This window comes from Tripterygium wilfordii, chromosome 22 (assembly GCF_013401445.1).
Source record: "Tripterygium wilfordii isolate XIE 37 chromosome 22, ASM1340144v1, whole genome shotgun sequence".
In the NCBI taxonomy this organism is placed as follows: Eukaryota; Viridiplantae; Streptophyta; class Magnoliopsida; order Celastrales; family Celastraceae; genus Tripterygium; species Tripterygium wilfordii.
The window spans coordinates 1,282,963-1,298,865 of NC_052253.1; the positions used below are offsets into that span (position 1 = coordinate 1,282,963).

The window sequence follows — 15,903 nt, forward strand, 5'->3', positions numbered from 1 at the left end:
TTTTTTTAATTAAATACATATAATGTCCTTTTGAATAACACATAATTTGGATAATTTTCCACAATTATCATCTACATATGTTAAGAGCAGTAACAATGGTAAAATTTTATCGGAAACAACAAAATGTATTGAGAGATATGTTTTGTTTTGTTGATGTGACTGTGCCAACAAAATATATTGATACAATGACGTAAATTTGTTTACTTTATTTTTTATGTGATAGAGGTGGGGCCCACAAATAGAGTCAACATGTGAACTAAGTAGCTAGCAATTGCAATGGATGAATTTTAGGGGGGGCATGGATCCAATTTATTATCCCATTTGTTGAGCCATGGATAAAAAATGGTTCCAAGTTGGCTCCATTTTGATGGAACTAGCATGGGGGAATGGCAAAGCCCATGCCCCCATGTTGTCTTTTCAAGTGGATTCCATAACAAAACACTCACATCTACATTAAAATCAATATTGAGTCACACCTCAATTACATAAAAAATAAAGTCAACAAATTTACACCATTGTATCAATATATTTTGTTGGTCCAACCACATCAACAAAACACTTTTTTCCATACATTTTGTTTTCTCCAGTAAAAAACTATCATTGTGATAAAGTCCCCTCATTTCTTCATGCCACAACAAAAAAAGACCATCAAAATATCGTTGTTGTGTCTACAAATTCCTCCATGCCCCATCAAATATTACCTTTTGAGCTTCCATGCCCCCTAAAATACTACCATTGTAATTGTTTTTAGTAATATTGTATTATGTGGTCGTGGGATTTGAATATTACCTTTTGAGCTTCCATGTCCCCTAAAATACTATCATTGCAATTGCTTTTAGTAATGTTGTATTATGTGGTCGTGGGATTTGATTTAGTTTATTTTATTTATTATGTGTCATATTAGTGATTCCTAAATTATTACTATATGAAATTATTTTTAAAATTTATGTTATTTAATTTATCATTAATTAAATCTAATCACATAAAAATTAAAAATAATAATAAATTCTTTTCATTGTATAATATTTAAATATAAAAAATTACAGAGAAATAATATGACAGTGGAATCCAAACATCAACGAATGTTGCATCATATTTCCATTTGCATCTCCAAATTCGCCAACCAAACAACCGAATAGGAAAGCAGGATTACGCAAAAAGAAGATGGAAATCCAACCGTGATGTTACACGTATCAAAACCACGCGCGGAGCATGTGAAGCGCTCTGAATTCATGGTGCAGCACTGCAGTCTGTAATAGGTCAGGTCAGGGCGTATATCCCAGTTAAGCTTTCTTTACGTGTATTTTTTATGTTCCTTAAAACGAGGGCGTGTGATATGCAGCATCATTTATTTGCAGTTACCCTTGGCTTTGGCTTTTATTCTGTTGCTACACGTCACGACACTACTAATGGTGGTGGTGGACCAAAGGCATTGGGCGGCGGAGCGTGCAAAGTGCAACAGAAATATGCTTATTTGCCAAAACCCATCATGAAGCTTGATATTTCATATTTGTCCGTATGCCCAACAAAACAACCTCTCTCTTTTTTTTGGCTATTTGGTTCAATAAGTTAGGTAAGTCCAAAGTCCAAACAAATATCTGATACAGCGCTTTAGCTTCATGAACGCGCGATTTGAGCTTTTTTTTATAAATGCATAAACGTTTAAATTTTTTTTACATGAGGGGGGCATGAAGGCCATCACAACGGATGAAAAATTACTCAAATCTCAATTTTTCTTGTGAGAATGGAACCCTAAACCTCAAGGCCCTGGACAGGCAACCTCGCATTCTCCATAAACATTTAAATTTGACTTATACTGACTCATACACTCTGCCTAAATATATATCTATTAGAGAGATGAGAGGATATCACATATATACACGTACGATTCACGTTAACTATGATTGTCCATAATTATCGATTATAACCGAAGCGACCAATAGTTGAGTTGATTGGTCAACTATTTTACAAAAATATATATATATACATATTTCTTGAAAAAATTGATGGAAAAATTGATCAGTTAAATTTATGTCAAAAAAAGAGAAATCTAGCCCTAATGTTAACTATACAATGTAACACTTCCCCTCACTTGTAAGATGAACAATCCAAAAGTGCAACAAGTACAATTAACGTGCCAACCATGCCCCAAGAAACGAGTGCATGTAAGGACGTCCAAAAACATATTGTTAGGGGGTCGTTCCAATACGATGTTCAATTTGATTTATAGAATCTCATACATTCTCCCTAAAAAGACGTATTAGAGAGGAGATTATACCACACATATATCCACATATAATTTACTCAAGCGATGATATGAGACATTTATCTCTTTAACACACACATTAAGAATACATGAGCATAATCAAATAATGCATACTATTGGCGATCCAAATATGATAGTTTACATTGACGAAAAGGTCCATCATTTATCGTCATAAAAATAAGGCATTCTACCAATGGTGGTCATCAAAGGCTATAATTATATAAAAAATACTAGTAAAAAAGCCACCAATCACTAGTAAAAAATACTAAGACCAACTTGGAAAGGGGCCGGTTCCCTAGTCGACGAACCAGGTTAACCATTTATTAATAATTATATTAATTGTTAATTAATTTGATTTAAATGATATTAAATTTGTTCTTTATATCATATAATCCTTGGCCTTAATTACATTTAATTTTCACTAATTGTGTATTAATAGAGTCTCATGACATTAAAGTTATAATTTAAAATAATTAGTATTTTATTAGTGACCGGTCCGGATCTGACAACAGTGACTATACCATTTCCGCTAGCATTAAAAATCAAGTTGGGCCGTCTTGAAAGTGAAGAGGTATTGCAATACTTGGGCTGATCAAATTGTCCAATGAGCCGTCTTGTACTTAAAGTCTGGATAGTTGGCAGGGCCCACCTCATCGCTCTCTGAGTCTCATCCTCAGCCTCTGCCCTCTAATGCCTGGTCATTTTTGGGTTTTTGTTGCACTTAGTAGCCATAAAAAGTCTTCTAATTTAGACAAAAGACGAACACAGAAATTGCAATACAGATGATGCAAGCATTATCTGGAATGATTGCGCGTAAAGCGTCTGCTTTTGTTAAGTCCTCTATCAAATCCCAGGGCTCAACCCTGGACAGACGGTGAAAACTGTCAAGCGGGAGGTGGTCCTTAACCGAGCAGTGAACGGTAAAAACATCAATTCAATACCTACAATTCAAAAACTGACTTAAAAGTAAAGATCGATCTCCAATTCTACAACAAGCACTTCCATCACATAAAGCTTCTGACCCACCAAAAGAAATCTACCTTTACATCTTACTGAACACAGTTGCTTCAGCCATATTTGTACTTAAAAGGTACATCTTCGAATGTTCAAAGAGCCAGTAAAGTGTGAAAGAAAGAATCATTACATCCTTCTCCATCCGCATCCTTTTTTTCTCAACCTTAAAGAAGAAACTCTCACTTGTTTATCCATGCTTTTTGGTGCAACCATCTAAACTAAGTGGAGTTCCTAACGACCACATACCTGTAACTTTCTTTCTCATACACAGTTGCATAATTGATGTAGGATTAGTGCTACTTGTTTATAAGTAAACCGGCTGGGAGGATCGAAAAATCATGTTGTCGGAATTGTGCGAAACTTTTCCGGAAGACTTGTCGCGACGTGCTTGTAATGACTAGTTTATCTGTTTATGTGCTACTAACCCCACCCGATTGTCAAATTCCACTATTTAAGCCTTTTAAGGCTTCAAAATGGGCCTTGAATAAATTTAATCATGGGCTTTCATACAATTTGAGCTTAAATAAAAGCATCCCTTGTATGGAATTGTGGGCCGGCCACTTGATCAAACTATCAGCGGAGTGAACTATTGGAGACCAGCCCGATACACAAGAATCGCAACGGAGAGAGACCGTCAGAGACCGGCCCGGCTAGCCTAATGCAATGCTTCGAATGAAGAAGGGTTGGAAATGAAACTTCCCTTTCCAAATATGAGACTCTGTTTGGTGGAGCTTATAAGTTAGCGCATACGCTCTACCACTATCTCCAACTAAAACCCTATTGTCTGTTTGGCGCATCTTATTTTGGATCTTATAAGTTGCGAGAGGTATTAAACGCCCCAAAAATGCTAGTTTATACACTCTAAAAAATTTTTAAAATAAATTTCAAATTGAAGCTTATCTTAGGGCACTTGTTTATTATTTTTTCTTGTTTCTTCTCTTCTTCTCAATTTATTTATATGAAAATATTTTATAATTAATAAGGCTGAATTTAAAAGTAAATATGTTACTACCATTTAGAATAAACACAAATTTTTATCATAAAATAATAGGGTTCATCTAAATGCACCCATTTTTTTACTCTATATACCCCCTATTTTTTTTTTACTCATTCCATGTAAACTGTTGCTGAATGATTATAAAAATATAAAAGAGGTGGGGTCAATGGTGGGATGGGGGTGTATAGAAGAAAAAAAAAAGGAGGGGGTGTATAGAGTAAAAAAGTGAATACATTTAGACTTTGGCAAAATAAAATAATAAACTACAAAATTCATAGGAAAACTCTATATTCCACGTGAAGATTAGAACTTAGGATGCAAGTATGCAACACATTATTCCCCAAAAGACATGCTTAATGCTTGGTAAAAACAGTCTATAATTCATTATCGAAATAATTGTGTTTTATTTATGTGAAGTCGTGAAGACAAAATCATAATCATGTTTGGGCACATGACTCACTCAACCTTCACATGCTATGTCTCACACACACATTCTCTCTCATTCCACTTGCCACTTGTCTTTTAGTGTCCATTATTATGAGTATCTCTTTATTAACCATTCCGGATTTGATCAATTAAGTGCGTCTAATTTATAAATCAAAAATACTAATATTAGTATAATTCAAAAATACTAATATTTGTCCAAAAATATTAATACTAGTTTAATCCTAAATACTTAGGCCAATTATTTTTGAGTTTGCCTAGATAGGGGTGACAACTTTGTTTAGTCCAGATGATAAAATTTGTCCAACTCGGATTAAATTAAGTTTTGACATAAGTTATATGTTCGAAATCCTGATCAAAACACAAAATTTTTGTCCGATATAAAACTGGGTACAACACACATAAATCTTGTTTGATTTACTTGTCCGAACCATAACTCGAATTATGTTGTTGTTCGATTGACTTGCCCGAATTTAAATCAATATGGATTTGGTTAATTAAATGCGTCAAAAATCCAATTCAAATTAGGGTTTACTCATGTAAATATTTCGTAAATACTTCTTGTCCGACTCTCGAAGCGGACCTGATTTTGTTTTTTTGCCAGGCTACGCCCAGAGCTTCTATGAAGTGGATAGATACTGAATTTGTGTTTGGAATCATGTGTAAAAGCAGTCCTGCTTATCTCATTGCACACTATTCATTCTCTTCTCGCAATCCTAATCCACTTCATGCGCAGTCCTCTCGTATCCTACTCTCACTTCAAGCGCGTAGCAACCACATTCGTCTTCGCCTCCCAAATAACTCCACGTGCCAAACCACTTTTCGGTGATCCCGAATCACCTCCGCAGAATTGGCAAAAAGAGTATGTTAAATTACTATCACACCCCCGCAGCTTTTTTTTCGTTGGCTGTGATTTTGTGGTGAAAGAGAGACTGGTTATAGAGGATTGGGCATCCTAAGATGGGCCCTACACGGCCCACAATCACCACCAATAATTGATCGAGTCTGTCTTCTAATCCTCTCTGTACTCAAGCTGGCACCACTGTCTCCTTCTGCTGCTTCTGCTTTTTTCCTGAATCAAGCGGATCCTTAAACCCTAAATTCGTACCTGTAAATAACACAGCCAAACGTTAAGTTCTCTCTTCCTTGCTGTCATCATCATCATCCATGCTTTGACACCAATTGGAGACGGAAAGAATGGTGCCTCTAATTCTTTTGATTTCATTAATTTTTTCTCGTACGATCAGTGCGAATTCGCAGTCGCATGAGTCGATATATGAGGTTTTGCGTGCTCACGGGCTGCCCATGGGGTTGCTACCGAAGGGAGTGAAGGAGTTCAATATCGACGATAAGGGGCGTTTCGAGGTGCACCTCGACGAGGCTTGTAATGCGAAGTTTGAAAGCGAATTGCATTACGAGAGGAACGTTTCGGGAAGTCTGAGTTACGGTCAGATCGGGGCGCTATCTGGTATATCGGCGCAGGAGTTGTTTCTGTGGTTCCCCGTTAAGGGGATTCGGGTCGATATTCCAAGTTCGGGTCTCATTTACTTTGATGTGGGAGTCGTATTTAAGCAGTTTTCGCTGTCACTATTTGAGTCACCGAGAGAGTGTATGGCAGTACCGGCTGTGGATGTGGAGAGAATCCGAGGTGGCAAGTTTTTGGTGGAGGAAGTGGTCAAGGTTTAGTTTATTTATTTATGCTACTGAATGTGCTTATGATTTGTTTAGTTGATTTATGATTACTGGAAAAGCTATTGAACAACTGAGATGTTAAGAGTCCCATGTTCTATTGGATTTTGACTTGTTTAAGTGGTAACTTTAGGTGGGTTGATTGGGCGTGAAACAATTTGAATTACATGGATGACTAAAACTCACTGTAAATTTTGAAGATTAATGAGGGTTAATATATTATGAAACGCCTGAATTTAATGACTGTCAATCTGCAGGATGATCTTTGATGGTTGGTTATTAATAAATTATGTTGCAATGCTTTGTTTGTGTTCTAAATGTTCCTGCAATGAGACTATAAAACTAACTTCTATTTCTATGGGCAGAGTCAGTCTGGCGTGCTTCGGTTTCAACTTGATCAAGAAAGTTCTGTAAGAGATGTTCTGTAGATCATGCAAGAATGGATGTGATAGCTCAAGAAGGGTTCTTCATTTCTTTAAATTCCATGTGCTTGAATGCTTTAGTTGGTCTTATGCTTCCAATTAGTGTTTTTACTTTGATTCTTTCCTGGTAAATAGAGCAGAGTCTGGTGACTGGTTGACCATGCTCTTGTCAATTATTGGCCTGCCATTTTATTGGATTCGAAGGAACTACTTGAGGCAATATTTGATTATCAGCATTCCCACCGGCGGATAGGGTGAGACATGAGCATCTGGTCAAGAGATATCAGGTGATAAGTATGTGAAAAATTCTGTTTTGTATGTTAAAATTTATTGTATTTTTCGTATAGCCGTATAGGTATGGCCGCTGTTGAGTTACATTTTTTGGTAGTGTTAAGTTTTAGATTTATGAGAGGCACATAGCGTCATGTTAATAAAATTAAAGAATAATGAGAGCTTTTTGCTTCAGTATTTTTATGTGGGTTTTAGAATTTCCCCTATCATTTCCATTTACTATTATTTTGCGCCTTTGTTTGTTATTGCAAATGCTTCTTTGCTTTTACTTGTTTCACAGTTTGGTTAAGTTCTGGAGAGTATAGAGTGCCATAAGTTTCCATTAATGGGTGAATAAGGCAAACAAGTGAACCAGAGTATGAGAGATTTTTCATTTGATTGGCTTGCACCATCTTTTTAAGAGGCTTACATCATATTGTCATACTCAGGTGTAACTCGATGGATTGTGTTTCTCCCGTCAGAGAATTTGATTGGAGCGTTTTCACTTTTCAGTAATATTGATGACGATTGTATAATTATGTTGGGGTTTTTTTTACTAGAGCTCTCCTTTTCTGAAGAAAAGGTTTTTGTTAATGCTTTTTTAAGAAGAGTAGGTTATGTTAAAATTGGGGACTGGCAGCCAATATTTGGATAGTTTTCCATTGGTTAGTAACCATGATTCTTAATTATGGAATTTAATTGATACTAGTGGTTTAGTCTGCAGGGGCGGATCCAATGTGACCTTGCCTGAGGTTCCATGTTTCAAAAGAAGAAGAAAAAAAAGATTCTTTGCCTATGTATTTGTTTCACTATCAATCGTACTAAATTTCTAATTTTTTGCACTCTGCTATATAGCAATTTGGAGCACGATTGTTCTTAGAAGTTAGAAACTGGAAACTTCTGCATGCTTTACTGGATCTATGCATTTTTTTTTGTCTATTTCAACTCCTCTTCTACTTTGTAGTAAATGCCTGCTTCCTCTGTCTTGGTCTACATGTTGTGAATCCAAGGCATGCAATTCTAGCACACATGAATTCCAAGGCAGACTATTTACGCCTTTTGCATTAGATAGTGAACAGTTGTAAGCAAATGGAAGGAGTGGAGGATTACGCTTAATACAATTTTCATTTACATCAGGATAGCAGGGAAGGTTTAGGCTATGAATTCATTGTTAATTAAAAAAAATGTCAGTACAGATGGGTCTAGTCTTGTCATTTTGGACCACTTACTTTGTTTGGAGTGTTTCCAAAATCCTGATCTGTCTATCTGGAGACTATTTTTGGCTTTTATGCGCATTATTTGCATCCTGGAATCACAGATTGGTTGGATAGAATATGATAAGAAGAAGATGTTGAATAGGAAACATCCCTTTTGGCTAGTCCCATGTGTGGTGAGATGTTAATTCAGTTTCTTCAACTGATGCCCATCACGCAACTCCAATGGGCCTACCTTTGACATGAAATTACAGTTCTATGTTGGTAAGTTTCTTCCCCTCATCTTGATGGGATAGTGGGTAGGCACCATGTTCGTGGATTAGTATGCTTGTGGAGCTCTTTCATCTTGGTTGGAAGGCACTGTTACATGTATATTTTAGGTGAAGAACAAAAATGTTTGGCGTTTGGTCACTCTTTGTGATGTGGTGATCAAGTGGGATCCTCGTTTCAGGCAGTATGACAACCTGATGTTGATGGGTTTTTGTCCTAATGGTGTTATATTTTCGTTGGATCTTTCCTTCGTTTTTTGAAATGGGAGAGGGGGATTCGAACCTTGATCACCAGAGTGATACACACCATTCTTACCATTCCAATTAGTGGTTTGGGTGTTTCTTTCTTAGTAAAGTTGTTGTGTGTTGTAAATCTGCTCATTTGGTTTTGCATTAGAACTGATGAGGGTCAAATGTTTGTTTATTCAAAAAGTTCTTTTTGCTGGAACTATGGCAGTGAGGATATATATACACATGTCTGATCCTCAGTTTTGTCAACTGAAGCCATTGATGATCAAGCGGAGCTGACCAGTACTGTATTGGATACTGAAAATTTTCTCATTTTGTTGGGCTTCATTGCGCTAAGTTAGAATTTTCACTTTATTCGCATGCAGCTGATAATGGGCCCGAAGTTCCAGCCCGACAAGAAGCGGGACTGGAAATCTATAGTTCTCATGGGTCGGGCCAAATTTAAAATTTTGGGCAGGACGAGCCGACGAGGGTAGAGATTTTTTGCCCGTTAATTTTGCTGGGCCCGTCCTGCTCTTGTTATCAAATGACCTTGAAGCCCTAAACCCCAATCATGGGCCTGAGGGGCCCAGCCTAAAAAAAGCGAGCCTAAAAATCTATATTTCTCATGGGTCGGGCCTAATTTAAAATTTTGGGCAGGACTAGGGTAGAGATTTTGGCCCGTTAATTTTACTGGGCCCGTCTTGGCCCTTGTGATCAAAAGACCTTGAAGCCCAACCCGGGCAAATTAATTGACAAGTTATGTAAAAAAACTCAGTTGATTTTCATTCACAAAAATACAAACACATCATGGCATTAACATATATATTCACATACGATTGCTTCAACATTTTTTTTTTCAAAACACATTCTTATATTGTCATACATACTATTTCCACTCTCAATTGAATCTAAAAGAATATAATTCCTATAAGAAATCTCAACTCACTCAAATAAACATTGAGCCCAGAAAAGACATTGTTTTTTCAGAGAAGCTTGAGTTTTTCTCATAAACCCCATTGCTTGTTGCTCTTCAAATGATATGGGATTACAAGTTCTAACAATTACAGAGGAAGAAAATTTAAACAGGAAAGAAGAAGAAGAAGAGACAGTTTCAACTTTCTGTCATTCAGTATTTATATACTACTACTATCTTCTATTGATGACTCTGAGGCAGAGTCATCTACTGTTGAATTTGATGTTGTGTCGACTTGGCTACCACTCTCACTATCGGAAATTCCGGATAGTTTCTCTTCAACAGGATGTTTCAGACACCAGTACATTATACTTGCCGTCAATGTAAGAATCATCTTTTGATTCACCTGAAAAATGTAATCCTATTCTCAGTTTTATCTACAAAGAAGACAAAAACTTGCCATCTGCAGTCACCTCTGGACTAAGGGATGTGTTTCTTTAACAAACCAAAAAGAGTAAAATGTGCTTAAAGTATATTCTAAAATGTCTCCATTGCATGTCAGCTGTTGACTTCATCATGTGCATCTATGTTACATTGTGCTTAAACAGTACTCCGACTTGATTTAATTCACAAGCAAAACAGTTGAGAAGACCTAAGTAGGAAGAGATTCCATCTGAAGAATAGAAATATTTTTTTTTTAAAAAAAACAAGGTCATCGAAAAATACCTCTGTTATATCTTCAGGAAGCAAAAATATCGAACATCCAAGCTTCCTAGCAATGCTGATGATGTAGGTGGCATTCATATGTTTCTCATCATCTAGGCGCCAGCGTTAGGAAGACACATATAAAGCATAAACATGATTATTTCCAAACATAATACAGTAGCAAATCTCATGTAGAGATCAGACTTGAGTATTTCCTAAAAAAATATAGTAGTGTAGGCACAATTGAAGTATGCAATGCTCATAAATTAGAAATTCTACATAACATACTTAACCATTATAAAGAAAATAGAAATAATGAAGGTACTTAACCACCCCGCAACCAAAAGGTCTAGTTAATTTGCCTCGGTAACCAACAATGAACAGTACAAAGTTATGAGCAAACATGTTTATGTTCATTCTTCCTCATCTTCCCATCTTCTTATCTAACTGAATTAATTGCCTTGCTTAAATTACTATAAAAGTTCAGGCCGCAGGGAGCAACACAAGTTGCTCACTTGCTCATCATGGTTGTCTATTCTTTTCAGATAAAAAGTTGACTTGCTGATCACAATCACATAGTTCGCAGTCATCCTAGAAAATGGGTTCTCCAAATCAGTGCTCTTTTTTTTTGGTTATTTTTCTCCCCTTTTTCAGAATATGATTCAGTCTCATATTTCTTCATTTCCTCACAATACTTTTTGCAGTAACATGCAGCAACTACTAGCAGATCACAAGATGATGATTTCTTGGGATGTGAATTCCAATATCTCAATAGAACTTCCAATGTTCCAGATATGTTTTAACAGAAAATCAACACTGGCACACCAATAGGAAATAATTAATGAAAAGTATGATTGACACATGAGTAAAAATCATACCAGTTACCCCTTTCGTAACAAGCCTCCAATTTACTGCTCTAGGCTGAACAGCACTTAGTAGTTCAAGGAAAAAAATTCCGTCTGATAATCTCTTATCCTGTAAAATTATCAAAATAGCTAGTAAATGGACACTTAGAAATGTACCATTCAGGAATAAAGTATTATTGAATTCTGCTAATTTCTTATCATGTTCTTCATAGCGCAACTTCAAGCTATAATGCTAGAGAAAGCAACTCTGTTATCAACCCAATTGGAAAATCTTTTTGTTAAGAATGGAAGCTCGGGTGAGGGCAAGGAATGCAATAAGACAGTGGAGCTCAGCAGCACAACTTTATAGAGAGTATCACTAGGTCATGGGTTTGCCTTTTATTTCAATCCATGTAGGCCTTGAATTTAAAAATCAAGAACCTTCTGTGTGCAGTGGACCTAGTCAGGTGAGACATTACAATAGAAGTCGGGCAGAGCAACTTTACCTTAAAACTACCCATGCGACTCTGGCATCTTGAGTTGCTGACTAGAGTGTTGGCCCATACTAAAATATCAGCATCGACAATTTCTTTACCATGGGAATGGAGTCTCAGGTTCTTCAAAAGCTGGAGCATGTTGTATCTCATCAATTGCCACAGATAAGCTATAAGCCATAAATCACGTAATGAGCTGAATTAGAAAAGAAATATACTTTGACGCATTATGATGGAACAATCATCAACGTAAAATTCAAGATAGAAAACATACCAAGTATTAATTTCTTACTTCCTTGTACAATATCGTGTCCAGCAATGTTCACCAGTGAAAATTTCAATTGTTTTCCTATTTTTACCACTTGGTTACAGTTTTCAACTTTTCGGAATGGCAATTTAATAGGAGGCTTATTTGCAACCTTCCAATTAACAATTCCTGGTGAAACCTTATCGAGGGTCTCTAGGAGTATCCACCTGGAAAGCAACAGATTTCACTTCACCACATTGGAAAAGAATCAAAGAACTCAAGGTAAAAATGAGAGTGTTAAAATTTGGTCTCGATAACAACACAATTTCCAGCGTAGTCCAAATTTCATAGAAATAAGTTAAATAACAACCCTGTTAACACAAGCTTTACATCAATTTAGTAATTGTGGAAACTTGGAAATCCATTTACCATTTCAACCAAAAAGGTTTCGTTCAGAAACTTCAAGCTGGTTATCACAACAGAAGAAGAGAAAACACTCACCCATTTCTAAGATCTTCAAAGACATTGTCAATATATGATGTGTTTCCAAGATTATTTATCCAAAAACGAAATGATCTCTCTTCTCTAGAAATCTGAATATCATCTGGCAAAGTATCAAGAATAGATATCTGTTCTGTTTGGGTAGAGAGTCCATTCCTGCAAGAGTAAGATGATAGCAGGTGATATCTGCGTGAGTACTGCATGGGGGACAGATAAGACTCAAGAATGTAAAAATGCACAAAGTAAATGCCTGAAAGCAGGATTTTGCATAGAAAAAAAAACATATTTACAGTTATATCCAAATCATGGAAGATGTTATTCTATGCATATTTGTTATTTATACGCTTATATATTGCAGGATGATCAACGTTGGTCTAGTGATTAAATTGAAATTATGTCCACCAATCTCCAAAATAAATAAGAAATACTTTCTTTTAAGAAAGAGCCAAATACCTGTGCTGGAAGATATGTGCAACAAAAGCAAGATTAAGGTTTGGGGAACCTTCAACGATGTCCTTTGCGGTTAAATATCTCTTGCAGCCCATCCTGTCTGCATGTTCTAGAACTAACCTTGCTCTTTCTAAAGAATCTTTCACAGACAATGTAGATGGATTACTGTGCTCAGGGGCAAGAACATTTAAAAGGTGAGAATAAGCCCACCCATCCTACAAGTAGTTCAGATAGTGTGTCATAATAAATACTGGCATTCTCAAAATTTGAGCATCAAGATGTGCAGAAAAATTCAACGATAGATGCATTTCCCAACAATTTATGCATTTTATCACAAAGATGTGCTATTGAACTACAAAAAGTACCAAAATCTAGCTCATTCCATTTATTTCGTGTAAATGAAATGACTCTATTGTTATATCTAGACCGGACAGGAAAAAAAATTACATAATCTCAGTACCTACCTTTATATCAGAAGAGAAATTTGTGACCACTTTCTTGTATCCGACCTTCTTTAGCTGGAAGTTCATCCACCTCAGTAAGATTTTCTCTGGAGGCAAGCTCATCAACTCTTCCACATCCTATTTATTTAGAATTCAGAATGGTGACAAGTGTCAGTACAACTAATAATGTAAAATCACATGCCCCAAACCTATTCAAAGAACAAGTGTTTCTTAGCCAACCAAATCAAAGAATAAGTATTACCTCACTATTGTCAACCAATTCCACCAATTGAGGTGTTTTCTTCAAATTGAGGTCTGCCAAAAGTTGTATCTACGATAGCATGATCATTAAGAGGGTCAATGAAATGTTCAATTCCCAGTGCATGCTGTCGTATATACTCCCGGAAGTTGACATCTAAAAACTCCACAGTCTACAGAAGAAGTTAAATTAGGTTGACACCAATAAAAGCCTTACCTTAATGATTTGAGAAATCATTCCAAGCACAAGATGCCGCTGAAAATGAAACCGAATAACAGTCATGCAAATAGAACTGCTGAAAATAATATGTTCACATATCTTTTATACTATATAATCAAACTCAGCAGCTGTCATGTCATGAGAAAATGAAGTGAATTAAAAAATGGAATGGCATGGATTCATACCCTCCCTTCGATGAAGTCTTGTGTGCCTATATTTACAACAGTGCATCCAATAGCCTTAGCGGAGTTGAGGCATAGAGTATGATTTTCATTCCTTTCCCATGGATTAAGCACTCTTTTAGTGTTAATAGCTCTTTCATCTATCGTCCCAGGAACCGCCACATTAATTAGCTTACTGCATCAAAGTGACATGCTTTGAACCCATTACCAATAAGGAAAAGATAGTAAACCAAAAGGAAATAATAATGTCAAATAGACTTACCAAAGAAGAACCCCATCCTTTGCAATCTCAAAGAGATCATTAGTCGAAGGATCAACAGGCAGGTATTTCTTCAAGAAATTATCATCCGCAAGGTAATTATTAATATGCGCAACATAGGATGCCTTCTCAGATTCACTGATTGTGTGAAGCAGTGTAGTGGTTGCAGCCTTGAGAAATGCCGAGGAATTACTTTTTCCACCACTTCCAGTTCTTGCACTAGCATGTGTTTGGAGCTTCAAATAAACCTAACATGACCAAAAGCTTATGATCATCCAATAATTCTCTCAATCTTTTCCCCATTACCATTAAACTTAGCCTATCAAGTAGCGGAGAACACGAAAAAGAGAAAGGAACCATGTTCTTGTGTTTCATTAGAGCACGAAAAGCAATATATCAACAACATGAAACACATTTAGGTGGCAGATTCTGTGTTCTTATGCATCCAATAACTGGAAAAAATTGAATCATTACTTTAGTAAGCGTATTTCCTTTTCCATCATTCCTCTAACAGCCAAATCGAGCATATATGGATTAGTTTATTTATTTTAAATTTACAGCCAAACATTCAATGCAAAGGCGGAAAGCCATTAATCATCAGCTCAAATTTAGCAAATGAAATACCATCAGAGAACAGCAAACTAAGAACACGGATTCATTAATTGAAAAGAAAAAGGCAAAACAAATAACCAGTGAAGAGAATAGCTCACCTTCAAAAAGAACTCGAAATCAACCTCATCGTCGAGATTCTGGTACAAATCTTGAATTAGAGACGCTCTCTCTTCCTCCGTCAGATTCTCGCCCACCACTTTCAGTCTCGACATCTTCGATGCTAGCTCCTTTAGCGTTAGCCTCCCTGTCTCTCTCCTCATGCTCATAAACTACATAGGAAAAAAATTCAAAAATCATCGATCGTGACAATTCAGAAACGACAGATCAAAGTGCAAGAGTTACAGCGACACATCCATGGAGATTCTGGATCGCTTCCGGTAACTTACATGGACCTTCAGGCTGCGAAGCTCGACCTGAGTGAACTGGTTTTGGAGCCATGGATCTGACACAAGAATACCTACGTAGCCTGACATGTTTGTGTACCACAAGACTTCGATTTCAGTTTTGTTGAAGAAAACAGACAGAGTTACGAGAATTCTCTCTGTTTTGGTGTTCTTGTCGCTGAATTTATGTATTATAAGCTCAATTCTCCATTTTCAGTGAGTGGGAGACCGTGGAGACGAAGGAGAGAAAGCCATGGGTGGGATGAGTGGAGCTGTCATAGGCCTTCAAAGTGTTCGAGAATTCAAATTATGACAGATTTGTCCTCCTTTTAACCATATAAAATTATGTTTGCGGTTGGAATCTTGAAGACACATATACCTACCAAATTAATTATCAATTAACAACCCTCGTTGATCAAACAACTATAATAATTCTCTAATTTCAAAATCCATTTTTGTGTGGGAACCGGTGCCCCACACTTGTGGATGGGTCTCCATTGTTGTTATGGATTGTACATATTTATCTATCTATTTTTTTTAAAAAAAATGGAAGAGGATTCGAACTTGAACATCAT

At 36.5% G+C, this 15,903-nt stretch overlaps 2 protein-coding genes across 3 annotated transcripts; one reads left to right on the forward strand and one right to left on the reverse strand.

Moving 5' to 3' along the window:
* Positions 1-5,740: 5,740 nt before the first annotated feature.
* On the forward strand, positions 5,741-7,969 carry LOC119990865. 2 transcript variants are annotated; one of them, XM_038836992.1, is made up of 3 exons: positions 5,741-6,401; positions 6,776-6,843; positions 6,968-7,969. In XM_038836992.1, the coding sequence occupies exons 1-2, from the start codon at positions 5,919-5,921 to the stop codon at positions 6,836-6,838; spliced, it is 546 nt and encodes a 181-aa protein (XP_038692920.1). In that variant the 5' UTR covers positions 5,741-5,918; the 3' UTR covers positions 6,839-6,843; positions 6,968-7,969. The 2 variants fall into 2 exon arrangements, with proteins under 2 accessions (XP_038692920.1, XP_038692919.1); XM_038836991.1 differs by having other exon boundaries at positions 5,743-6,401; positions 6,776-7,969.
* A 1,769-nt stretch (positions 7,970-9,738) lies between these two features.
* Positions 9,739-15,634, reverse strand: LOC119990862 (fimbrin-2-like). The gene is made up of 14 exons (XM_038836989.1): positions 15,332-15,634; positions 15,044-15,214; positions 14,337-14,581; positions 14,078-14,249; positions 13,890-13,928; positions 13,677-13,745; positions 13,436-13,552; positions 12,975-13,186; positions 12,522-12,677; positions 12,048-12,247; positions 11,786-11,943; positions 11,313-11,409; positions 10,456-10,547; positions 9,739-10,135 (listed from the first exon to the last, which is right to left on the reverse strand). The coding sequence occupies exons 1-14, from the start codon at positions 15,416-15,418 to the stop codon at positions 9,950-9,952; spliced, it is 2,001 nt and encodes a 666-aa protein (XP_038692917.1). The 5' UTR covers positions 15,419-15,634; the 3' UTR covers positions 9,739-9,949.
* Positions 15,635-15,903: the final 269 nt, after the last annotated feature.